Source organism: Pristis pectinata, chromosome 6, assembly GCF_009764475.1.
Source record: "Pristis pectinata isolate sPriPec2 chromosome 6, sPriPec2.1.pri, whole genome shotgun sequence".
Classification (NCBI taxonomy): Eukaryota; Metazoa; Chordata; class Chondrichthyes; order Rhinopristiformes; family Pristidae; genus Pristis; species Pristis pectinata.
Window position 1 is genome coordinate 59,482,257 of NC_067410.1, and position 26,457 is coordinate 59,508,713.

A 26,457-nucleotide genomic window follows, 5' to 3' on the forward strand; every position below is an offset into this window, starting at 1 on the left:
GAATCAGGAATATTATATTGGAAAGTTATTAAGCTGGATAAAGATCACTTGACATTTGGAAAATTTGGCTGCGCTTCCCAGCCTGTGGTTGGGTGTTATTCAGTTCGAGAAAATGGAACCATTCACGCTCCACACAACAACTAATGGCATCATGTCATTAGGATAAGGAAGAAGAGGGGCTGGTTTTGTCCAATAATTCTCCCAGATGGATTATCTACAACATTTGCCTTTCAGCATATTTCTTAGAATGTGGAACAGTACAGCAGAGGAACAGGCCCATTGGCCCATGATGTCTGTGCTGACCATGATGCCAAATTAAACTAAACTTATCTTCGACCTTGTTTCTCAGGAAACACATCTAGTTGTATCTTAAATCTGCTCAGAAATCATGGTAACCATGTTCTTATTCTTTGGGTGAAAAGTTTTACCTAACTTTTAGCTTCTGTATCATGGTGTATGTGGGAACCTTAATTTGCCCTAATCCATCCCAGGGGCATTTTGGTTAAAGACGGATTCAAACTCTGGCTTCTAGCCAAGTATCTGTAGGAATGGTGTTCAACTTCAACAGGGAAGCAGGTTGGCTGGTGGTGGAATGTCCACATTGTACAGCCTGGCCAATCAAGCTTTCCACTGTCTGTGAGTAGTCCTCTACTGCCTGTTTTAAGTCCCTGCAGAAGGTGAATTTTGATTGCTTTCTCATGCATAGTAACTGGGCTAGCCTGCCATCTTAATCAATTGAAGGAATGTTTTGTGACATTCTGCACCTTACGGGCATCTAAACTGCACGGCAGAGTGACTAGGTAAGAAGGAGAAAGGGGGATGAAGATTGAATCTGGGAATATCATTGAAATCCTGCGGTGATGGTTGCCTTTCAGACTCTCACCCGAAGGTCACTCTGGGATCATGATGAAACCAGCAAATTTACACATAATCGTATTTCCCTTGTTTGGTTTCCTCATTGGTGCCTCGGTTGTAGGTGGACTTGTCATCGGGATAGGTCCTCTTTACTGGTGCCATTTCTGTTTCGTAGTGGGTGCTGGTTTTGTAGCCGGACTTGTAGGGGTGTCCTCGGCTTGGTGCCTTGTAGATAGTGGAATTGTACCTGCATAAGAGAAGTTTAGTTTAATGCACATGAATGAATTTAGGAGCAAGAATAGGTTACCAGGCTCTTCAACTTGGCTCATCTAATTGTAAGTTCAACACTGACTACCCCTGATAACCTTGCACCTGCCAGCAGTTCCTTCTGACATAGTCTCTCTTGAAGATCCTGATATTATACAGTCATGGAGAGGTGCAGCACAGAAACAGACTCTTCGGCCCATGGAGTCCATGCTGATCACCAGGCACCCACTTACATTAATCCCATTTTATTGTCCCCATGTTCCCATCAGCTAACCCTTCCCCAGATTCTACCACTCACTGACATACTAAAGGCAACTTATATCAGGCAATTTATATCAGCCAATTTATCTACTTTTGGCATGTGGGAGGAAACCAGAGCACCCGGAGGAAATCCACACGGTCACAGGGAGAACGTGCGAACTTCATACAGACAGTGCCGGAGGTTGGGATTGAACCTGGGTTTCTGGGGCTGTGAAGCAGTGGCTCTACCTGCTGTGCCATTGTCTTGCCCAAATTATTGTTAAATCCAAAGCGTAACCACAATGACGCTCTTGCCTTGTGTAATTAAAAACCCTCTCCAACCTGTAACCCTTCACCCAAGTGTCCATTGTCCTGTGAACTGTTCTCTCTTAGGTGGGGTTTTACAGCTTCCTAGCCTCTGTTGATGTCTATACATGCGAGTTTAAATAGGGCCACTGTAGAATCCATGCGAATCATGACTGATCTCATGCCTGGGTAGCCCAAAGGTGCTGAGGCTGGATGGGACACCCCAGATACCACTTTACCTGACAGCTGCTGATTTGGAGCCCGAAACTGGAATTTTCCAGCTAACTGATGTAGCTGCTGAAACACAGTGAGTGCCACTTACTACCTTTCTTCCACTACACTCTGTTACTTGGGTGGCACAGTGGCACGGCTGGTAGAGCTGCTGCCTTGCAGCACCAGAGATCCGGGTTCGATCCTGACCTCAGCTTCTGTCTATGAGGCGTTTGCACGTTTTCCCTGTGACTGTGTGGGTTTCCTAGGGTGCTCCGTTTGCCTCTCACATCCAAAAGATGTGTAGGTTGGTAGGTTAATTATCTGCTGTCAATTGCCCCTGGTGTGTAGGTGAGTGGTAGAATCTGGGGGGAATAGGTTACAGGGAAAATTACTTGTGGTAAGGGATTGCTCTGTGAGCCAGCACAGACTTAATGGGCCGAAAGAACTCCCATTGTCATAAGGAAATGGGGAAGTATCTCTACTGGTAATTTAACTCCCTCCCTCACCCCATGTCCTCTTTGCCCTGGCTCCCATGTCACTGTTTGTCTTTACTCCTGCTAACGTAGCTGTTCTACACCATCGCTCATTAACCTCTCCCTCTGCCACCCGGTGTAACCGGCTGTATCCCTACCTGTGTTAACTCCCTCCTATTGTTACTCACTTTCAGAACCCCATGTTATTCATTGCACCATTGCTGATATTCATCCTGTTCCCACATACTGCCAGCGCCTTGGCTCAGGGAATATGGTCACTTGTAATAAAAGGTGATCTCAGGAAGAACTCAGCTAATTGATATTGCAGATAATTTTAGATAAGATTTCACATAGATCTCTTGAATTCATCTTGGTAGTAAGCTAAGGAGAGGATGAATAAACTAATTGGTAAGGTTTGTATGTAATAGTGACTGAGCTGTTTAATAACAGTAAAACTCTGATAATCCACTATCTGATTATTTGGAAATCCTGACAGTTCAGCATCTGGCTCACCGGGTGCTGATTCCTGTGTCATGGTTAATATTACCGGGGCCTCAGTTTTCACACTCCATCTGGGCCATGATTCCTGTGCTCCCTTTAAACTCACCGGGCACTGGATATACACTCCATCTAACACACTGGGGCCCTGCTTCCTGTCCTCCTTTAAAGTCAATGGGGCCCTGGTTCCTGCGCTCCCTATTAACTCACCGGGCACTGGTTCTCACACTGCATCTAACACACCAGTGCCCTGGTTCCTGCATTCCCTTCAAATTCACGAGAAAGTTTCACCAGAAACCAAAAAAAAAGAATTAAAATGAGAGTTGAGGGAATGATGGTGCTGGATTGGCAAATTTTCCATTAGTCTGGAAAGTCTGCCAATTCGGCACCACCACCATCTCGAGGTTGTTAGATTATCAGAGTTTTTACTCTACTGAGTCGAAAAAGGGAAATCAAGTTCATAAGGTGTAAAGCTGGAGATAAACCAGCAGAATCAAACATTTACAAGTGGGAATACAGAGGAAATAGGAGCAAATATTGGTTATTTGGCCCTTTGAGTCTTGTGCCTTTAAGTGAGATCATGGGTGAACTCTTTAATCAACCCCATTCTCCTGCTTATTCCTTATGTCCCTTGATTCATGTTGTGCTCAAAAATTGATAAATGTAAGCCTAAAGATACAGGGCAACTGAGTATCGTCATACCTCAGGAATAGAGCATACCCAAAATATTCGACCTTATACGTGAAGAAAATTGTCTTCACTTTGGCCTTAAATGGCTACTGTCTTATTCTGAAACTATGACCCCTATTTCAAGTTCTTCAGAAACAACTTCTCAGCATATACGTTGTCGGGGATTCTAAGAGTTTTATACATTTCACTCCCACCACTTCTCATTCTTCTATCCCTATAATTAGTGTAGTGAACCTTTATTGTGCTCTGTTTAAGGCAATTGTAACCACACTTGGATAAGGAAGGCAAAACAGTACCACTATTCCAGGTCTCACTGCAGTCCTTGCAGTAACTTATGCTGCAACCCATAGGCTAATGTACCATTTGCTTCCCTAATTGTGTGGTTCTGTGCACAAGCACTGCCTAGTCCCTTTCAATACAAATGTTTTAGTCTCTCACTATTTAAGAAGAATGGGTTGGGTAGCACTGGACCTGACTTGCCTCTCGCTGATGCCCCCTCTCCCCAGAACGGTTGGCTAGCCTGTGCCCTGGTATTCCACTTTCCCATTCTTCCTGGCAAGTAGAGAATTTCCCACTTCCCACATTATATCCTGTCCTCCATCTTCTTACTAATCACTTCACTAGTCTCTATTCATTTTTAAAATTTCTTTGGGTGTCCTTTGGAGTTTAATTTCCCATATTACGTTGCATCATCAACCAACTCTATTAATACTAACCTATTGATATAAACTGTAAATAACTGTTCTCCAAGCTTCAGTCCTTTTGGCATTCCACAAGTTATGCGCTGCTGTTCTGAAAATGGCCTGTTAATTTCTACTCTGATTTGCAAGTTCTAGCTACATGCTAATATCTTGCCGCCAGTCTCATAAGTAAATTGTGGGGCCTCTGATTTGAAAGCCTTCTACTAATCCAAATCTATCTATCCAATGGTTTCTCCTTACCTGTTACAACCTCAATAAACTTTAATAAATCTTCCTTTCATAAAACCATGCTGATGATACCCAATCATCATATGATTTATTATATTGTGACCCTAATTGTGGTCATGCTTTTTCTACCACTTATTTGACTTATTGTTCCCTGATTTCCCTCTGTCTGCTTTCTTGAACAATTGGATCACACTTTGTACCTTCCATTCCACAGGATGAGTCTGGTCAATGAAAGCCCAAACAGTCACTGTTTCTGAAGCTGCTTCTTCTAAAATCTTAAGAAGTATGTCATCAGACCCAGAAGGTTTACTGGTTTCCCCACCCTTTATCTGCTGGGATCTTTCCTGACCTAACAACCTCTGTGGAATGAAATTTATTGTCATCTCATTTTCCTTTTAGTGATGATCATGCATTAATGTTCTTTGGTTACCATTACTAGTAGAAATAACTTTTTCTGATTGATAAAACTTCTCATAACTTTGAAATCCCATCACTGGACCTCCTATTGCCTCTAGTTTCTCCAGTCTCGTTTCAGAAAGGAAACACTAAATTCATGTTGAAAACCTCTTCTGGATGATCTCCAAACTTGTGATAACTGCTGGAAATGGGCCATCATTATGACCACTGGCTACCTAATGATATGTTTAGGTTTAGCCTTATCAAAGTTCAGGCCAGTTACATAATATAGGGCATCATCAGTGTTCTGAGACAGTAGGCAGAGGTTGAGGGAGGGACTTTGGAGTTTTAAGTTGGAGGAAGAGAAGACGTAGGGTGTTCCAATGGTTTGAAGTGCCACCATTTTGTAAAGACTTAGGGTGGTGAAGAATGGGAGGTACAGTAATTGTAGGATGTAGGGGCAGCATGAGAGGACACTAACAATGAAAGGGTGTATTTGAAAAATCCTTTAAAACAATTCTTAGTTGTTCTTTGATTTTTATCCTTACAGTAGAATAAACTGAGAAAAGAGTTGAAATGAGAGAGTATAGAGTACAGGTTATTTTTAATAGTGGATTTGACTTTGATTAGTGTATATGCAGAGAAACCCCTTTAAGTGGAATGGAGGCTAGGAATTAAATAGAGGTGATAGAACTCTTGTGTATTGTAGATTAAAGTGATGTTTAACATAAATGACCATGTACTTCCCAATGGTTGCACTTTAGATGTCTAGTTACTCACCGAGTTTCTTCAGGTACCAGCCCTTTACAGGCAATGCACATCACGATTCCACCAATAAGGAGCAAGCCTCCCGACACCCATCCCACAAACAAGGCAGAGCCAAATGTGTACCTGTGAGGAAAGTTGGCCTTGTCAGTCCAAAACCTGACACCAGTAACACCCACACAAACCTATTAAAGGAACACCCTACTAAAGCAATAGTTGTGGATAATTGGTCTGTTCATACTAAAAGTTGAAAATGAGCAAGATTTGCATGAACTCAGTAGAAATTTCTTTCTCATTGGACACATTAGAATGTGGAACAGCCTTCCAGTACAAGAATGGGCATAAAGTTTAGAGACGTTTCTCACCAAATCCTTTAGGTCATCCAATCAAAAACTAAATACTCCACCTTAGTTTGTAATCCACAATGGGTCAATGTTGACCATTTGCAATAAACAGAGAACCAAACCTAATCCCTGTAACCCAGAACCTATTGTGTTCACCCTAGAACCAACAATTTCTTTTTCAACCAATTATGTATCCAGCTCTATTGTCAGTGAGTTGGTCAACACAGCATTGATTGCTTATATTAGTACCTTTGATTGCTTTTCCCAGGAACTAGAGTGGAGGGCTGACTTTGTAACACCAATAATAAACCATGGTCCAGAGCAAGAGCCAATGACTTTGTCTGAATCCACATTTTTTTAATTGCTGTTGGGAGTACGGTAAATTGAGATTATAATCTGGGCTGCGTTGTCGAGGTGCAGTCTTCTAAATGAGACATTAAACCAGGGTCTCGTCTTCCCCTTTGGATGAATGTTACTATTCATGAGACTATTAGCATTGGGAGGACTGGGCTTGGGGTTTTCCATTACTTAGGCAAAGATTTATCCTTTAACTGATATCACTTAAAACATATATCTCATGCTGCTTGTGGGAGCTACAGTAAAACTTCAATAATCCGACATCTGATTGTGCGGACATCCAGATGGTTTGACATCTGGCTTGATCATTAGTCCGGATCGTGAACTAGAGATCCAGACTGTGAGCCAGAGTTGGGGTCTGAAACACCAGAGGTCGGGAACGTGGGTAGGTTTATTGTCAGCTAGGGTCCGGAGTCTTGGTACATTTCCCACTCCCTTCGAACTCTGGATCACTGGAAAATTCATTATACCACCATGTAATATGTAAAAAAAAAGTGAAATAAAAGTATGATTGGGTATTAATAGCAGTGACATCCAATAGTCTGGAAACTTTGCAACTCCAGCACCACTCAAGTTCCAAAGGCATCGGATTATTGGAGGTTTACTGTATCTTTGTGCATCTTTTTGGGAAATCTAAGATTGCTGAAGATGTAACAAAAGTTTAAAACTAAAGAAAGCCAAATGATTATAGTACATGTAAAGAAATGTCATGTGTTGAATTCTTGAACCCTACCTCTGCATAGCTGGACCCTGAGCCCCAAGCATTGATGTGTTCATCATCCAGAAATTTGTCACCAACATATTTGCGTAGATTGATACTCCGGCTACACAGCAAACCCCTGTGCAGGTTTAAACAAGTGGTGTTAGTCAAGTGGGGAACTGAGGTGAACATTTATAAGTCACTAATTAGACTTTAGCTAGAGTATTGTGTGCATTTCTGGGTACTGTACTTTGGGAAGGGACATTTACAAGAGATAAGGGCCTTCACTTGGGTGCAGATATAGATGGGATTGTTTTCCCTAGTGGTGAGTAGGGGAATGGGAGGTTTAATTGGTGTTCGAATTCATGAGGGGTTTTGATAAAGTAAATGCTTCTACTATTAAGAGAGCCAGTAACCAGAGATTTAAAGCAACTGACAAATAGCTGTCAGCTTATATTTATATTAAAGTTACTACCTCCTCTTAAGTCTTTAATATGGTGTAATTGAAAAACTAATCCAAATGGGACTGGTTCTCCTCTAACCAGAGGTGAATTTTAGTGCTTATTGAAGTGTGTGCTGATAGCCCAAGGGGATCTATTTCAGTTGACCAATGTTTGTAGCAGCAGTGATCCCAGGTCAGGCGCACTTCAGTCACTCCCATGCTGGATCCCAGTGGAGCAATCCCATCAGTCCCCCCACCCCCTGACTGCCCAGTATGTCTGGCTGTGTTTGGCCCTCCCCTGTGGTGTGCCCTACCTGCGATGATGAACAGGATTCCAGAGGTGAGTGTGAGGTTGGCCTTGGCAGCATCGTCCATGGTTCCCAGGCGAATGCACTTGAGCGCCAGGATGGAGACCAGAGAAGCAATCAGCGAGAGAACGATGGAGACGATCATCAGAGCCCGGACGGCTTGGAATGTAGCTGTCAGTAGAGAGTGCAGGTGTGAGCACAGTGACCGCATGTAGAATGCTTCAAACATATCACCATAATTGAGGTGTCTAAGACCAGAGGGCATCGGTTTAGGGTGAGGAGTAGAGGGGATCTGAGGAAGAATCTCACCCCCCCCCCCCCCCCCCCACCGGAGGCTGGTTGAAATCTGAGACATGGTGGTGGTGGTGACAGAAACTCTCACAACATTTAAAATGTACCTGGATAGCCACTTGAATCACCAAAGTATAGAAGGCTAGGGAACAAGTGCTGGTAAATAGATTAGTGTAAATGGAGACTCGATGGCTGGCATGGGCATTGTGGGCCGAAGGGCCTGTTTCTGTGCTGTATGACTTGCTGAGATATCACCTGAAATTTACCCGGCAAAGTGAATCTGCAAAACACTTGACAAGGAGGGCAACATGGAATAAAGAAATGATGGATAGGTGAAATTGTTAAGTCACACTGCTGTACTCAACAGGCAGAGCATATAACAGATACCTGGAGGATTCTTTTGTACCATGTCCAATTTCACACTCGCCCTACAATGGCTTTGTTGGTGAAACCAATTACAACTGTCTGGATCCTAAGGACTAGATTAGATACATGGGCTCTGCTGTGTTGACTAATCTCTGGAGAAACAGTAAGGATGTCCACAGTCTGTCATTTTCTCAGGCAAGCATATGGGTTCTTGCTCCTGATGAGCATCTTGTAACCACTACTCGAAAATATAGGTGTCGGGATTGAATTGCATCGCCTGACAGTGTTTAGCTGGTCACAATTTGAAGAGTAACTACGTTCCATGTGGAGCAGTGAAGAAAATCCTCATGGAATGTTGCACTATCAGGAAAGGTTTTGGAGGGAATTGGTGGACCAAGTCTGTAGAGAGAACATGAACAAAAGGGTGAAAAAAATAATTTAAAGTTGTAATTTCTCTTTGGCTAGCCACCAAGTGACCTTGTCTAAACCTGACATTCATTATTGAAGGGGATTAGTTTTGATGGTTAGACAACGGTAGTGGTTGTGGAAACAAAATTATTTCCAAGCTGCTCTTCAAATCCTACACAACCCTCACCCTGGACCTCTTTTGCAGTTCCTTCATTGCTGATGAGTCAAGATCCTGGAAATCCCCAACAACTGGGTAGAGGGGACTTGCATAAGGATCACGGCAACAAGAAAGTCCGGCATCACCTCCTCATGGGGCAATTTTGATTAAAACTTCAATAGTTCTCTTTGCACTCCCATATGGTGTTATTGTCGAGGACATGGCATGTAATTGAATCATAGATATTCAGGGCACAAAAGGAAGCCTTCAGACATTTGTATCCATGCTGGCCAAAAATGGAGCTCTTTGGACTATTCCCAGTTTTCAGCTCTTCATATTAATTTTGGTACTTTTTAAATGTGAAGAGTTTTTTTTTACCACCACTGCTGTTTTAGGCAATGAGTTCTAGGATCCACCCCTTTTTGGGTGCAGACATTTTTCATTAACTCCCCTCTCATCCTTTTTCCAATTAACTCAAGTTGGTGTCTTGCAGTTACCAACATCTTTACTAAAGGAAATTGACCCTGCCTGTTCAGTCTGTCTGGGCTGCTTGGAATTTTATTCACCTTAATTAAAACTCCCTTCACTGCTTTGTCCCAAAGAAAACAAATTAATGTAGCAGTACTTGTGTAACTATTCACTGGCTACATCGTGTTTTGCTAATATCAAGTAGTGGTTCTCGAATATGGGCAGCAATACATTGGCCTGTCCCCAAGGTAGCTGTGCATCATGCAATGCTCCACACTGGAAGGGGCATCTTGAAGAAATTCCTCTCACTGTTGCAGGGTAAGTTAATTATGTCGATGTTATGTGGTGGACAGGAGCCAGGGAGGATTAGGTAGTGGAGAGCAAAGAGTACTTGAACACACTACAGTTTCTTGTGAGATGCATCCTTATAGGAACTTCTCATTCATGTGTTCCACAATCCTAGCCCATTGTCTCAATGTTAACCTTCATGACTCGGGCCCATTCTATATTCACTTCAGCTTCTACTCATAGAGTTGCAGAATTGTACAGCACTGAAACAGGCCCTTCGGTCCACCACATCCACGCTGATCTTTTTGCCCATCTACACTAATCCCATTTGCCTGCATGAGGACCGTATCTTTCTATGCCTTGCCTATTTAAGTGTCTGACTAAATGTTTCTTAAATGTAGTAATTGTGTCAGATTCCACCACTTCCTCTGGCAGCACATTTCGAATGTCGGTCTCTATGTAAAAAAAAGGTACCCCTCAGATCCCCTTTAAAACTCCTAGCTCTCACCTTAAACCTATGCCTCCTGTTTTTGATACCACCACCATGGGAAAAAGGATTCTGACTATTTATGCCTCTCAAAATGTTATATACTTCCATCAGATCACCCCTCAGCCTCCTTTGCTCCAGGAAAAACAAGCCCAGCCTGTCCAATCTCTCCCCCATAACTAAAGTCCTCCAATTCAGACAACATCCTGGTGGATTTCCTCTGCACTCTTTCCACCACAACCACATCCTTCCTATAGTGTGGAGGCCCATACGGTATAACCTTGAGCACTTTGATCCCATTCCCTAGAACAGCCTAACCGAGTCCCTTCTTGGCACCACTTTATCCTCCTTCTCCTCTTCTTTCACCAGTCTGTTCACCATTCCTGATCTCCCTGTCCCTGGCTAGCCTTCCAATTTATTACAGTAAAGGTATACAGATATCTGAGTATGAAGTGTAGACATTTCAAGGATTATACAGACCACCGCATGCTCCATATGTTCAAATACCAATTTAAGCATTAGGATGCTAAAGGTTAAGGTGGCTTTCCCACTCAAAGGATTATACAGTAAAACTTCAATAATCCTGTGCTCTCTGGATATTTGAATTAGCAGATTTTCTGGACTATTGGAGGTTATTCTATTAATGCTCCAACACATCCTTAATTCACTTTTTTAGATGCTACATATTAAATTTTCCAGTGAACCCAGTAGGTTTAGAGGGAGTACAGGAATTGAGATCCCAGTCAGTTTAATGAGGGCGTGGGAAATGGTGCTGTGGTGAATTGAATGGGATTGTGGGAACTGGGGCTGCTGCGAGATGGAAGGGAACTGGAACCTGGTGAATGGGGAGAGACGGCAGGAAACTTGGGCCCCAGCCAATCAGAAGGGAGCTGGAACCTGGTGAATGGGGAGGGAGAGCGGGAAACTGGGACCCCAGCTGATCGGAAGGAAGCGAAGGAACTGGCGCCCCAGTGCATTGGAAGAAAGTGCAGCAAATATCACCTGGTGATCCAGATGCCGAACCATTGGGATTTCCGAATGTTCAGATTGCGGATTAGTGGAGTTTTACTCTGATTATTAGTGGGGAAATCCATCGAAACTGTCCCTCTGGTCACTTATCCCCTGAAGGTCTATTCACCACCACTGCCCATCTGATATTGACCATTGGCACCACTCCTTCCAAACTCCCTCCCTCTGGACCAGCACTCTGCTCATTGAGATCCAAACCCAGCATTATCATCCATGGTAGTGCTGTTGTTGTTTGGTGAATTCTCCTCTTACCCTGCAGAGGATGACCACTAGCTCCCTGACATCTCTTCATACTCCCTGTGGACCATGACACCACCAATGAACATCCGGCCAGTCTTTGCCCACACAGCCATTGACACCATTTCCTTTGGAGGTCTCCCCTCCAAGCTGATAGTTCTCTACCACACACAGTCCGCTTATTCCGGATAAGCTTCTCTGTCAAAGGGGGTAGGTGGGCTTGACCACAAGTGAGGCAAGAATGTGGATCCAGAATGTAACATTGGAGGAGCCTCAGCCCCTTGCACCTGTCCAACAGGTTTCCTGCAGCCTGTATGGATGAGACCAGGGAGGATGAACAAACTCACCACAGCACCATGGTCCAAGGAGCCATTCCAGTGGTGGGACTGTAAAGGAATGTAGTAGTGATGCTGGGGATAATATAATCAGGGGCTGGGTACTTTTCTCTGCACCCATGAATGTGTCCCGGAGGCTGTTTCTCCTGCCTAGTGCCAGGGCTAAGGACGTCCTGTTACCGGAGAGGAATGAGATCCCCTTGGGCAGCATGTTGGGGCAGCTGGTAGATCCACTGCCTCATAGCTCCAGAGACCCGGGTTCGATCCTGACCTCTGGTGCTGTCTGTGTGGAGTTTGCATGTGCTCTCTGTGAACCTATGGCTTTCCTTCAGGTGCTCTGGCTTCCTACCACATCCCAAGGATGTGCAGGTTGATAAGTTAATTGGCCACTGTAATTACTCCTAGTGTGTGGGTGAGTGGTAGAATCTGCGTGGATGGGGGGACTTTATGGGAATGTGGGGAGGATAGAAATGGGTTGGGTTAGGACCAATGTGAAAATGGGTGCTTGATAGTCAGCATGGACTTGGTGGGCTGAAGAGCCTGTCTCCATGCTGTATGTCTCTATGACTTGTTGTGGTCCACATGGGAACCAATGACAAAGATGGGGTATGAGCAGAACTACAAAGGCAAGAATCTCTGGAGTACTACATGATGCCCTTGCAAATTGGCATTGGGTGAATAGGATAAGAGAATAAAATGTGTGGTTCAGAGATTGGCATGGGAGAGATGGATTTGAATTCATGGGGTACAGGCACCAGTGCTGGTGAGACGAGAAGTTGTTCCATTGGGACAGGCTTCACTTGGATTGGCTGAGACTAGTGTTCCACTGAATTGTATGACTGTGGCTGCAGATGAAGTGGTCTTACTGTGGGGCTGGTTGGTTGAAGGCTGTTTTAGATCAAAGGAAAAGGCTTATGTGCCAACAAGATTACTAAACCTAAGGAATGGGAACATCTCAGACTTCAGCAAAGGAACACCAAGAAATTATAATAAAGGAAAGGTTTAGAGAGATATGGGCCAAAATGCAGGCAAATGGGAATCTTGGTTGGCATGGACCAGTTGGGCTGAAGGGCCCCTTTCTGTGCTGTATGACTCTATGGCTCTAAATTGATAAGGAAAGCGAAAGCAGAATAAGAGAGTAATCTAGCAACAAACAAAAACAGGCAGCAAAGCAAAGATTAGCAAAAGTCAATGTGAGTCCCTTATAGAACGTGACAGGAGGAATTAAACTGGGGAATAAGGAAATGGAAGGGTCATTGTACAAATATTTTGTGTCTACCTTCATGAAAGAAGATACGAGGATAAGACTTTCGCTGGCTGAGGTGTCTAAACTACGGGACACAGCATCAAAATAAGGAGAAAAATTTTCGTCACCAGAGGTTAATAGAATTCTGTACCCCAAGGGATGTGAAGACTACAGACATCCAAGACAGAGATGAATAGTTATTGGGTATTGAAAAAAATGAAGAGATATTTAGTAAGTGTAAGAAACTTTTGCTGAGGTGAAAGATCAGACATAATCTTATTGATTGGTGGATCTGACACAAGGGACCAGATGGCCTACTCCTGCTTCTATTTCTTATGCTCATGTATTCTTGTGAAGGTGCTGATGACCAGGGAGTTCCAGGATTTAGGCCCAGTGACGATAAGGGACCAGTAATATAGTTGCAAGTCAGGATGGACTGTGGCTTGTAGAGGAACCTGTAGATGGTGGTGTTCCTATGTGCCTTCTGGCCTTGTCCTTCTCTCGGTAGAGGTTGCAGGTTTGGGAAGTTCTGTTGAAGTTGCCTGGGAGATTTATTGCAGTGTATTTTGTAGGTGGATCACACATGGTGGAGGCTGTGAATGTTTATGTTGGTGGTTGGGTGCCAGTCAAGTCCTAGCTGGAGTTGAGCTTCCTGTGTGTTGTTGGAGCTGCATTCAGCCAGTGGCGAGTATTCTATCACTCTCTTGTTGCATAACTTGTAGATGGTGGAAAGGCTTCTGGGGTGTCAGAAGCGAGTCATTTACTGTGGGATACCCTGACTCTGATTTGCTTTTGTAGCAATAGAAATTCTGTGGTTGGTTCATTTGGATATCTGGTCAAGGGTATGTTGATTGGAGGGACTCAGAGATGGTAATGGCTATGAACATTAAGGGTAGGTGTTAGACTTCATCTTTTTGGAGATGATCATTGCCTGGCACTTCTGTAGTGTGAATATTACTTGCCACTTATCAGCCCATGCCTGATTGTTGTCTGGGTCCTGTTACATGCAGGAAGGAGGTGCTTCATTTGCTGAGGAGTTATGATGGAACTGAGCATTGTGCAGTCATCAGTGAACATCCCCAATTCTGACCCTATGATGGAAGGAAGGTCATTAATGAAGCAGCCGAAGATGGTTGGATCTAGTACAGTGTCCTGAGGAACTCCTGCAGTGATGTCCTGGGGTTGGGATTGTTGACATCCAACAACCACAGCCTTTATTCTTTGTGCGAGGTATGACTGCAGCCTTTAGAGTGTTATCCCCATAATGCTTCAGTTTTACCAGGGCACCTTGATGTCACATTTGGTCAAATGCTGGTTTGATATCTGGGGCAGTCACTCTCACCTCACCTCCGTAATTCAGCTCTTTGATCCACGTCTGGACCAAGGTAGTGACTCATGACCCTCTGAGAGAAGAAGTTTTGCCTCATCTTTATCTTAAGTGGATGACCACTTGTTAAACATTGACCCCTAGTTCTAGATTCTCCCACAAGAGAAAGCACCCTCTCCACATCCATCCTGCCAAGACCACTTGCGATCTTATATATTTCAATCAAGTATCTTCTCCCTCTTCTATATTCCTGAGGATTCAAGCCCAGCCTCTCTAACCTTTCCCCTTAAGGAAATTCCCAGTATCAGTCTAATAAACCTTTTCTGAAGGGTTTCCAATGCATTAACATCCTTACTTAAATCAAGAGACCAGTACCGTACACAGTAGTCCAAATAAACCAGACAGCCAGAAAGCATCCATCTGAAATTTGAAGTGGGTGAAGTGCTTTGAAATAAATATAAATTCTTATATTACAAAAAATGGAGTGGTCAGTTGAAGTCTCCTGATGTTTGTTCAAAATTAGTTGTTGATGCTGGTGATAAGAAATCCTCAGTATCTAAAGACACTAAAAACCATTTTCAGAAATTCAAACAATACTTCCATTTTTAGTTGAGAGGCAAGTTCTGATGTTGGTGCAGTTTAACATATAATAGGGACATAAAAGGATTAATGAGACGTGTCATTGTATCAGTGGGGATCATTACAATATTGGAAGCCACAATGCAGGAAAGACCATTTGGTGCATCAAATCTGTGTTGGAGTTAACTTTCATAAACAAGTAATTCTAGAGCTGTAGAGCAGTACAGCATGGAAGTAGTCCATTCGGCCCATCGAGTCTGTGCCAACCATCAACAACCCATTTACACTAATACTACATTAATCCCATTCTAATCATGTTTACACATCTGTTCCTACATTCAGATACTATTCCTTCAGCCAACTGAATATTGAATGGTGAGATAGCTTAGTGTCTTGGTGTGATTTCCACAGCAGAAGAGGTTTACTCAGATGCTGCCTAAATTGAAGGGTATTAGCTATAAGAAGAGGAAGGACAAACTTGGGTTGTTTTCTCTGGAGCACCAGAGGCTGAGGGAAAACCTGATAGAAGTTTATAAAATTATAAAAAGACATAGATAGGGTAGACAGCCAGGATTTTTTTCTCAGGTAGAAATCTCGAATACTAGAGGGCACGCATTTAAGGTTAGAGGGGGAGAGTTTAAAGGAGATGTGTGGGGTAAGTTTCTTTACACAGAGCGTGCTAGGTGCCTGGAATGTGCAACAGGGGTGGTAGTGGAAGCAGATACAATAGTAGCATTCAGGAGGCCTTTAGATAGGCATATGAATGTGCAGGGAATGGAGGGATATGGATCACGTGCAGGCAGAAGGGATCAGTTTAATTTGGCATTGTGTTCGGCACAGACACCGTGGGCTGAAGGGCCTGTTCCTGTACTGTACTGTCCTATGTTCTTAACAACTCCCTCTGTTGAATTACTTGAGCTTGGTGACGCAGGGATGATGGATCCCAATTGGCAGTTGTAATGATCTGTTTTTCCCCTTGCTCTTTGGCAAATTGTGAAAGAGAATTCAAAAAATTTTGATAAATTTTGGTCTGCTATGAAATGAATTAACTATGAAAAATACTGGATTCTGTTTAAAAACCCAACTGGTTCACTAATATCCTTTAAATAAGGGAAGTTACAAGCTTTACCAAGCCTGGCTTGGAGGTATGATTAACTCAAAGCCAACAGCATAAGTGGAAATGAGTAATAAATGCAGCTTAGCCAGTGTTGTCCATATGCTGAGAGTGATTACAGATATTTCTGCAGTCTCTTTTTCTCCACTTGTTATTGCTAAAATTTTAATTATCATTTTCTGGATTTGTCATCTGATATATTTCTGTGTCACGACATTGGGGTGTGTCACTCTTTTAGAGACGGCTGTTCCAGTTTTTGTTCGGCTTGCCAGTCATAGTGGAGTTTGTTATAATAGTGGTGTTACAGTGGGTTTTATTTGAGTACTAACTGCATGTGGAAAAGTATTAGTGGGAGGTATCACAATTTCACATGTATTTTTTTGTCAGTATTAGAGTTGATCACGGTATCAGAATGTCACAGTATTGATGAATATCATGGTAATGGAGTATGCCACGGTAATAGGGAATGATGAGATTTGTCACAGTATCGTAGTATGTCACAGTACGGGGTGTGTCACGGTGTTGGGTCCGTCACAGTGTCGTGTTTGTCACAGTACGGGGTCCATCACAGTGTCGGGTGTGTCACAGTACGGGGTCCATCACAGTGTCGGGTGTGTCACAGTACGGGGTCTGTCACGGTGTCGGGTGTGTCACAGTACGGGGTCCGTCACGGTGTCGGGTGTGTCACAGTACGGGGTCCATCATGGTGTCGGGTGTGTCGCAGTACGGGGTCCGTCACAGTGTCGCGTCTGTCACAGTACGGAGTCAGTCACAGTGTCGGGTGTGTCACAGTACAGGGTCCGTCACAGTATGGGGTCTGTCATGGTGTTGGGTGTGTCACAGCACGGGGTCTGTCACAGTTTCAGGTCTGTCGCAGTACGGGGTCCGTCGTGGTGTCGGGTGTGTCACGGTGTCGGGTGTGTCACAGTATGGGGTCCGTCACGGTGTCGGGTGTGTCACAGTACGGGGTCTGTCATGGTACGGGGTCTGTCACGGTACGGGGTTTATGTTGTACTTCAACATAAACCCTATGCCTAAGTTTGTGAAGCTTACTTTCCTTATGCTTTATGGACTACTCTCCCAAAAGGCCATGCACACCCATGTTCCTCAGTTCCTGCACTCCTTTTAGTGCTGTGCCACCTAATTCATATCGTCTCCTAGCCAAAGTAAGTCACTTCATAATTCTCTGTATTAAGTTTCATCTGCCATTTAAGAAGGGCTGCAAAGAAAGACCAGTGAGCCTAACATCTGTGGTAGGTAAGTTACTATAGGAGATTCTGAGGAATAAGATATACAAGCATTTGGAAAGACAGGGATTGATTACGGATAGTCAGCATGGCTTTGTGCATGGGAGACCATATCTCTTGAATTTGATTGAGGTTTTTGAAGAACTATCCAAGGTTGATGGGGATGTGGCAGTAGATGCGATCTATATGGACTTCAGTAAGGCCTTTGATAAGGTTCTGAATGGTCGGCTGCTGTGGAACGTTAGATCGCATGGGATCCAGGGAGAGCTAGCTAATTGAATACAGATTTGGCTTGATGGTAGGAAGCAGAGGGTGTTGGTGGAAGGTTGCTTATTGGACTGGAGACCCATGACTAGTTGTGTTCCCTAGGGGTTGGTGCTAGGCCCATTGCTATTTGTCATCTATCTCTATGATTTGGATGAGAATATACAAGGCATGATTAGTAAGTTTGCAGGTCACACTAAGATATGTGGTGTCATTGACAATGAAGGTGGTTATCAGAATTTACAGAGGGATTTTGATCAGCTGGGTAAGTGGGCCAAGGAATGGCAAATGGAGTTTAATTCAGATAAGTGCGAGGTGTTGCATTTTGGGAAGACAGATGCAGGTAGAACTTTCACAGTGCGTGGTAGGGCCCTGGGGAATGTTGTAAAACAGAGGGACCTAGAGTACAAGTACATGATTCCCTGAAAGTGGTGTCGCAGGTAGACTGGGTGGTGAAGAAGGCTTTTGGCACGCTGGCCTTCAATAGTCAGTGCGTCGAGTATAGAAGTTGGGATGTTATGTTGCAGTTGTACAAGACATTGGTGAGTCTGTATTTGGAATATTGTGTTCAGTTTTGGTCACCCTGCGATAGGAAAGATGCGATTAAGCCAGAAAGAGCATAAAGGAGATTCACAAGGATGTTGCTGGGACTCGAGGGACTGTGTTATGGAGAGAAGTTGAACAGGTTGGGACTTCTTTCATTGGAGTGTAGGAGAATGAGGGGTGGTCTTATTGAGGTGTATAAAATTATGAGGGGCACAGATAGGGTGAATGTACACAGTCTTTTTCCTGTGGTTGGGGAATCAAGAACTAGAGGGAGACACAAAAAATTCTGCAGATGCTGGATTCTGGAGCAATACACAAAAAGTGCTGGTGGAACTCAGCAGGTCAGGCAGCATCTGTGGAGGGAAATAAAAAGTCGATGTTTTGGGCCGAGACTGTTCATCGGGACTGGAAAGGAAGAGGGCAGAAGCCAGAATAAGAAGATGGGGGGAAGGGGAGGAGCACAAGCAGGCAGGTGATAGGTGAGCCCAGGTGAGAGGGGATAGGTTTAAGGTGAGAGGGGAGAGATTTAATAGGTACCTGAGGGGCAACTTTTTCACCCAGAGGGTGGTCAGTATATGGAATGAGCTGCCAGAAGTCGTTGAGGCAGATACGTCAACAACATTTTAAAAAATACTTGGACAGGTATATAGATAGGAAAGGTTTCGAGGGATTTGAGCCAATCATGGGCAACTAGAACTAGCTTAGATGGGAATCTTGGTTGGCATGGACCATTTGGGCCAAAGGGCCTGTTTCTGTGCTGTATGGTCTATGACTCGTCTGCCCATTCAACCAACTTATCTATGCCTGATTGCAATCTATTTTTACCCTCCTCACTAGTTATGGAACTTCCAAGCTTCATGTCACACAATGCAGAGTAGAAGTCTGGAACTCTTCCCCCAAACAATTCTTGGGGCTGAGGTCCCACATTAACCTTCATTACACTCCCATTGAAATTCCTACCCAAGAAAAAGATTCCCCCCCCCCCCCCCCCCCCCCCCCCGGTTGAAACCCAATTATAAATTTACAAACTCAGTGATAGATTTTCCCTTCACCAGGCCACCAGGCTATGAACTGATATGGAACCAGGGCAAAGGAGTGAGTTAAGGCTTCCAGGATCTAATTGTGTGCAGAATGGGCTTGAGGGCTCATTGGCCTCCTTATGTTTCTCTGTATTTTGCTCACATTGCAAGATTAACAGCTTGTAGATGAAATGTGCTGCCATATGCAAACAGGTGAAGAAAGAATATGTACTCATATCATTCACATAATCAAAATGTCCAAGCCCTTTACAGCCAATGAAGTACTTTTGAAGTGTCATCACTATTGCAGCGTATAGTCACTTTACACACAATGTCTCACAACAGCACCAAGTGAATTGTTCAACAAATTCAATATTTTCTACATGCTGTGATGAGGTGGTAACATGACTACTGGAAGAACTTGCTGGTCTTCATGTGACAACTGAGTTCAGTTCACCTGAAGAGGATGGATGGAATCTTGGTCTAAATCTCATCCAGATGTCATCTCCAAAACACATTATTTCCACAGCACTGCACTGAAGTACCAGTCTAGATTCTGTGCTCATTATCTGGGACCTCTGAGTTAGAAGCCACAGTGCTACCACTGAGCCACAGCTGCCTTTCGGCAGCAGAAGCATTGGCCACCTATTCCTTCAAATACAGCCTTGAATTCAGCAAAGACTACTCCTCAAAATTCATTGCTGTACCTAATTCCCTCATTGGTTTAACTCCTTTGTACATTAACTACTCCATCTTGAGTAGAGTAACACACCCATAAAGCCCAACCCTTCAGTACATTAACTCCCACATTGACCTTCATTGCTTGAGTACATTAGCACTCCCATCGAAACCCTTCCCTAAGTATTTGAACCCACCCATCGAAACCCAATCATGAGTATAATCAGTCCCTCCTAGAAACTTACCTCTTTTACATTAGCTCCCCCAACAAAGCCCCACCCTTGAGTATGTTAACACTCCTATCAATAATCAAACCCCTAGTCCATTAATTCCCCCTCTTCAGAAACACATTCCATAATTACAGTAACCGTTCCCTTGAAGCCATGTTGCTAGTGAAGTTCAAACATCTTCATCAATGATCGATCCCTCTGCACATTAACCTTCTAATTATGACATCTAATTTTATTTTGAAATAATGTTGATAAGTAACTTGTTAAATTTGCCAATTATGCCAGACAACTATTGCAAATATGTTTCAGCATAAAGAAATGTGAAAGAACAGTGCCAGTTTATCACAGAAGGGATTTTTAAAGATATTTTCTGCCTTTCAAGTAACAAAATAAATTCAGAGTGTTGCTTACAAAACCCACAGAGACACAGCCAGTAGTTTGAGTAACTGCCTTTGAGACAGTCCTTTTGTATTCCATACTTCTTGCTATCCTGACATGTTCTTACCTGGAAGCCCTAAGACAGTAAAGAAGGGGCGACATTCTGTGAAGCCCGACGACTGTTGTACGCACGTTCTCCACAGTCCCATGTAGTTGTATACTGAAGTCACCAGATCCTGACCGAGATCCTGAGTGCTCCACATGTTCAAGGCAGTGGCTACAATGGTCCCGGCAAAGCCCAGTGAAGCAACGGTGAAGCCCAGGCACTGGCACATTGTGGTAGCCATGATCGTCCTCTCAGCAGCAGGCGGATCCGACACGTCTGAACTGCTGGTCTGCCGTTGATCAAATGACCTAGCCCCTTGCGTTCCTTAAAGACGTGGCTTTTGTGACTGAAACCTATCAGCATCGAATCGGTGAGTCACATATTTACTTAAATTGCTTTCATTAGGTGAACGGTGAAACTCAGACCAGCATTTCCATTCTACTACATCTTTTGTTGTAAGAAATCCCCTCCACTTTCATCTCCTCCTACTTGCATGCTTTTTGTCTCTTAAGGTTGAGCCTATGATTTATTCCAGACTGTGAACTTTTGCACCCTAGCTAGAATTTTGTATGTTCAAGTCCTTCTCTAGGGAAGAAAATCCAGGCTGATATTCCAGTGTAGAACAAAGGAAATGGTATGCTGTTGGACTGAAGAGTAGACCCATTCTCTTGGTGTCACACCAACACTTGTTTTGAACCAACAAACAAAGATGATCTGATCATTTATCTCATGGATGTTATTTTCCTTAATTTATGTCTGTGTGGCATGTAGTCATTGTTGGCAAAGCCAGCATTTATCCTCCATTCCCTGCGGATTGAGGGCTGTGGGGATCTGGCACAGAGGATTCATGGGGCAGATCAGCCATGATCATATTGAACGGTGAGACAGACTTGAGGGGCTGAGTGGCCTACTCCTGTTTTCTTGTGCTCTTGTATCCGTAAATGCCCTCATGAGCCTACTTTTGTTGTGTAGTGTAAGTGCTCCCATGGCGCTGTTCAGTAGGGAAATTGTCAGTTGTATCATTTTACCAACCCATGCCATTGTGTCCACCTCCCTCCATCTGTCCAGCCATCTCAGTCTGCTCAGTCAGCTTGCTGTCCATCCATTTCTTTGTGCTCATCATTATTACTGCATCCTCAACTATCATTGTGCCCTCCCATGGGTCCCTCTGTAGTGTCCGCCACTCTCATTGGGTCCTTCTATTGTGTCCTCCACTCCCATTGTGTCCACTACTCCCATTGGATCCCCACTCCCATTGGGTCCTCCCATAGTGTCCTTCATTCCTATTGGCTCCTCCAAATCTGCCCTTTACTCCTGTTGTTTCCTCCACTGCTATTGTCCATTCATGTTATTGTGCACAGTAATCTCATTAGTTTGTGCATCCTATTGTCCAAATCCCCGTTCCACTTGCTTTATAATCGCATTCTAACTTCTAGCTCTGACCAGACTTCTCACTGTACCACTCATCATTTTCTGCCCAGCTCTCTCACATACCTTGTGTTGTTCAGACTTCACCCGTCACCTCACTACCACCTCACTGTGACCAATTATCTCATTGCTCCCAGACACTGTAGTATACACAGTCATCATTCTGCCCACCGACCGTGATGAATGCAGGCCTGTTGTTGTTCCCAGCCTTATTATTTATTGTGAATCTCATCTATCTGACTCTGTTTTCCCTATTATTGCATTGTGAATCACCATTCCATTGTGACCACCACATAGTATCCGGACACCACTGTGCTTGGGTACTCATTGCTTGAAGTCATTTCATTATATCCACCCATCTCATTGTACATAGACATCTCAGTGCCTGTTATCACATCAATTAACCTATTTAGCACACACGTTCCATTTATCCCAAGTCATATCATTGTATCCACTGCTTAGTTGTGTCCAAACTTTCCATTTTGGGCCATTATGTAATTATGGCCAGACATCTCACTGTGAGCAGACAATGGTGTCCTACTAGCTATCCAAGCCTTGCTATCTAATTGCTTTTTAGTATCCAGTCATCTTGTGATCCAACTCATTGTGTTGAACCATCCCACTGTGTCCAGACCTCTCTATCCAGCCGTTGCATTTTGACCAGCTGTCCATGTTTCTCTGCAATCTGTCTTGGATATCCACCTTCTATGTCCATTCATTTTATTGTATCCCACCACCTCATTATATACATTCACTTCTTTTTGTGAATTATTAGAGGTAGCACAGTGGCGCAGCTGGTAGAGTTGCTGTCTCACAGCTCCAGAGACCCAGGTTCAATCCTGACCTCCAGTGCTGTCTGTGTGGAGTTTGCAGGTTCTCCTTGTGACCGCGTGAGTTTCCTCCCACATCTCAAAGATGTGTGGCTTAGTAGGTTAATTGAACGCTGTAAATTGTCCCTAGTGTGTAGGTGAGGTAGAATCTAGGGGGAGTTGATGGGAATGTGAGGAGAATAAAAAATGGGTTTAATGTAGGATTAGTGTAAATGGGTGGTTGATGGTCGGCACAGATGGTGGGCCGAAGGGCCTCTTTCCATGCTGTATCTCTCTTTGACTCTATGACTTTTAAAACATTTTATATGGCTGCCCATTTAGAACTAGACTTCCCATTGTGCTCAGTTAGCTCATGCTGTGAAGAAATTATGCCCATCCATTTCATTGTGTCCTGCCAACTAATTGCACACATCAATCTTACTTTGACTTGCCACCTTATTATGTTCAGCCACCTCATCAGCCATCAACTGTCTAGGTGCTTCATTGAGCCCAACTGTCTCATTACAACCAGGCAACTAATTGCATTTGGACAACAACTTCCTCAGCATCCCATTGAGTACAGCTATCTCAAAGGGGCAGAACATGGTAGCTCCAGTACCACTTGTTGGAAATTGCTTGGGCATCCACATGAAAAGCCTGGAGTGTGGCCTTGACGCTGGCTTAAGCCAGCAGTGGTACCTCACACTTAGTGGCCTGTGCCACAGTGGTGTGGCTCAGAGTCCACCGTAGAGTGACAGGGACCTTCCTGATGGATGCCATGGCTGGTTGTCTAGGTTATCAGGATAGGAGCAGGGAAGACAACCAGTACCTGTAGGTCCTGTCCTTCTGGGCTCAATGCTGCAGCTCCATGGAGAGGCAGTGGGGGGAGAACAGTGGGTGAGGAAGGGGGGGGGTGTTGGTGGGTGAGGCAGGGTGGGGAGAACCATGGGTGAGGCAGGGCAGGGGGATCGGTGGGTGAAGCAGGGTGGTGGTGGATAGGTGAGGCAGGGTGGGGAGAACCGTGGGTGAGGCAGGGCAGGGGGATTGGTGGGTGAGGCAGGGTGGCGGGGTGGTGGGTGAGGCAGGGCAGGGGGATCGGTGGGTGAGGCAGGGTGGAGGGGTGGTGGGTGAGGTAGGGTGGAGGGGTGGATGGGTGAGGCAGGGTGGGGTGGATGGGTGAGGCAGGGTGGGGGTATGTTGGGAGGAGGAGATGGGAACTGTTGAGGAAGGGGTGGGGGTGGAACGGTGAGAAGGGGGTGATGGGGAAACAGTGTGCAGGGTGGTGCAGTGGGTGATGGTGAGAGGGACAGTGTGATTGGTGGGAGAGGCAGGGTGAGGGGGACGTTTGGAGTTTAAAAAAATAATTCTTCTCGAATGAAGTATGTTGAAAGAATCAAATTCACAATCAATTCACAAATCTACGCGGCATCTGTGCTCCCTCCATTTTGGCAGTCAAGTACTCTTCTGTTTACACAGCTACCTCTCTAATAATTGTCCAGTGAAGTCAGCAAGCACTGCTCCTGTTGTTTATACAGATGCCGACCTGCCTCTTGACTGCTTTGAGAATTACCGTGTTTTCAGTAGATCCTCTACAGTTCATCTGCACAGTGAACAAGCAATCAAGCTAAGTCTTTCACTCCTGTGCAGCTTACACAAAGACCCATGCCCCTTCTGAGACATTTGTAGCCACACCTGTTCTGGGATGAGGAGGGATCTGAGGGAGATCAGAAGGAAGCATTAAAATGGCATAGAGGCAGTTGGGTGATCACTGATGTCAGTGGAAGATTTGTCCCATTATCACCAGTGTTCTTGTTCTGAACAGCCAACTCGCTGGAACCAAACTTTTCATTGTAGGAATTAATCTCATTATATACTGTCAGCTCATTTTGACTGGCCTTTGCAGAGTGGACAACCTATTTATTGTGTTCATTTTTCTTCTCTGGACATGGTCATTTCTAGTTCTACCCAACACTGTTTCCAGCCCACTTATCTCATTGTTCTATTATACTCACCTCATTGTGTCTGGTGATCTCATAGTTTCCTGTCATTTCATTTTACACAGAGGTTTCATCATTCCCTGCTGCCTCACACTATTGATACACCTAATTCTGCAGTCTGGATGCATCTCATTGAGTTTGGTCAAACTACTATGACAAGCTTTTTTCATTGGCCACCATTCTGAACTGTTAACACTTTTTCTGTCTCCATTTCTCCCTGCCCTGCTGACTGTTTGATACATTTTCTGTTTTTATTTCAGATTTGAAGCATCTGCATTTTTTTGCTTTTCATTAATCGAGTCCCATATCCTTTCTTTGTGCTTGGCCTTTCCACTATACCTGGGAGTTTTGTTGTGTCTGGTCATCTTGTGCTGAGATATGATACTCTGCCCATTGATCTCAGCAGCTCTGTGTACACAACCATCTTCTTGAGCATTTCTTGTCCAGTTAACAGGCTGTGTCCAGATTTTTCAGTGTGGGCACATTGTTGTTTGCAGGCTTGTTATCATTTGCACACATGTGTGTTGTCAAATCCACCATCTCATGTGATGTGCTAATGTGTCCAATCATCCATTTTGCCCATTCAGGTTATTGCCCATAGCCCACCCTATTATATCCAGCCGGCTTTGTGTGCCAGTCGTCCCCTTACAGTAAATTAACTTATTGAGTGAAACTGTCTCATTTTATCCATTGATCTCAAAGTACTCAGTCTTCTCAATGATCCCTACGACTGGGCCCCATTACTTCATTGTACCCTGCTGTTCCATTGTGCCCAATTATTCCACTTTACCCCGCCCACATCACTCTATCCCCCAGCTCCAGTGTGTCCTGCCACCTCATTGTGTACAGCCAAAGTACAGCAGGCAAGAGGGGTATCCCTCCACCTTTTTATACCGACTATCTCCCCTCTATCAGTCCAGATGAAGGGTCTCGACCCGAAATGTCGACTGTCCATTCCCCACCTCCCCCTCCCCACCCCCACCCACTGAATTCCTCTAGCTTTTTGTGTGTTGCTCCATGCAGTCTCTTGTGCCTACAGAGGGTGCTCTTTCACGCTGTGCACTTCTTTGGCCTCGCTGTCCGTATATGCTCTGAGGGTCTGTTCTGCTGTCTGCTGATGTGTGGTGTGTATGATGGAGGTCCACAGCATCTAGCCAGCCACTGTTCAAACCTGGCTTATGGGGACAGGGCATTCAGCCCCTTAAGCCTGACTTAAATAAAGCAGCCTTTACATTACATTCATTTTATTTGTTTGCATCCAGCCATCCCATTGTGACCAGCCAATTCATTGAATCTTGACATTTCATTCTACTGTGCCCACCCATTTGATTGCAGGCAACTCTTCCTTTGATTCATCCAGACACCTTAATACAGCCAGTTATTACATTATATCCATCCATTTCACTGTTTCCATCCATTTCAGAGACCAGTCATTCTAATGAGACATCACATTGTGTCTCAATATGTTCGCATGTACAAAATGGTTACCTCATTTGATCCAACAAATCTTGTTTTGTGTTGCCCTATCTTTAAACTGTCCAGAAAAACCATAGTGCTAAGTCACTTAATGGTGCTAACCAGTTCATTATATCCCATCCTATAAATGTATTCCATGAACCTATGTCATTTCATTGTTCCCA

The 26,457-nt window shown here is 44.2% G+C and overlaps 2 protein-coding genes across 6 annotated transcripts in view; one reads left to right on the forward strand and one right to left on the reverse strand.

Annotated features, from left to right (window-relative positions):
• Positions 1-26,457, forward strand: part of LOC127571475 (cilium assembly protein DZIP1L-like) — a 183,021-nt gene that overhangs the window by 134,627 nt on the left and 21,937 nt on the right. The gene's annotated exons all lie outside the window — the stretch shown is intronic.
• LOC127572117 (claudin-18-like) lies at positions 922-20,824 on the reverse strand. The gene is made up of 5 exons (XM_052019010.1): positions 20,605-20,824; positions 7,790-7,954; positions 7,067-7,172; positions 5,648-5,758; positions 922-1,102 (listed from the first exon to the last, which is right to left on the reverse strand). The coding sequence occupies exons 1-5, from the start codon at positions 20,822-20,824 to the stop codon at positions 922-924; spliced, it is 783 nt and encodes a 260-aa protein (XP_051874970.1).

Excerpts from the sequence above, each read along its gene's own strand:
- LOC127572117 (XM_052019010.1), bottom strand. The coding sequence starts at position 20,824 with ATGGCTACCACAATGTGCCAGTGCCTGGGCTTCACCGTTGCTTCACTG. Across the intron at positions 7,173-7,789 it reads AATCCTGTTCATCATCGCAG|GGGTTTGCTGTGTAGCCGGA; the intron begins GTAGGGCACACC and ends AAACCTGCACAG. Across the intron at positions 1,103-5,647 it reads CTGGTACCTGAAGAAACTCG|GTACAATTCCACTATCTACA; the intron begins GTGAGTAACTAG and ends TCTCTTATGCAG.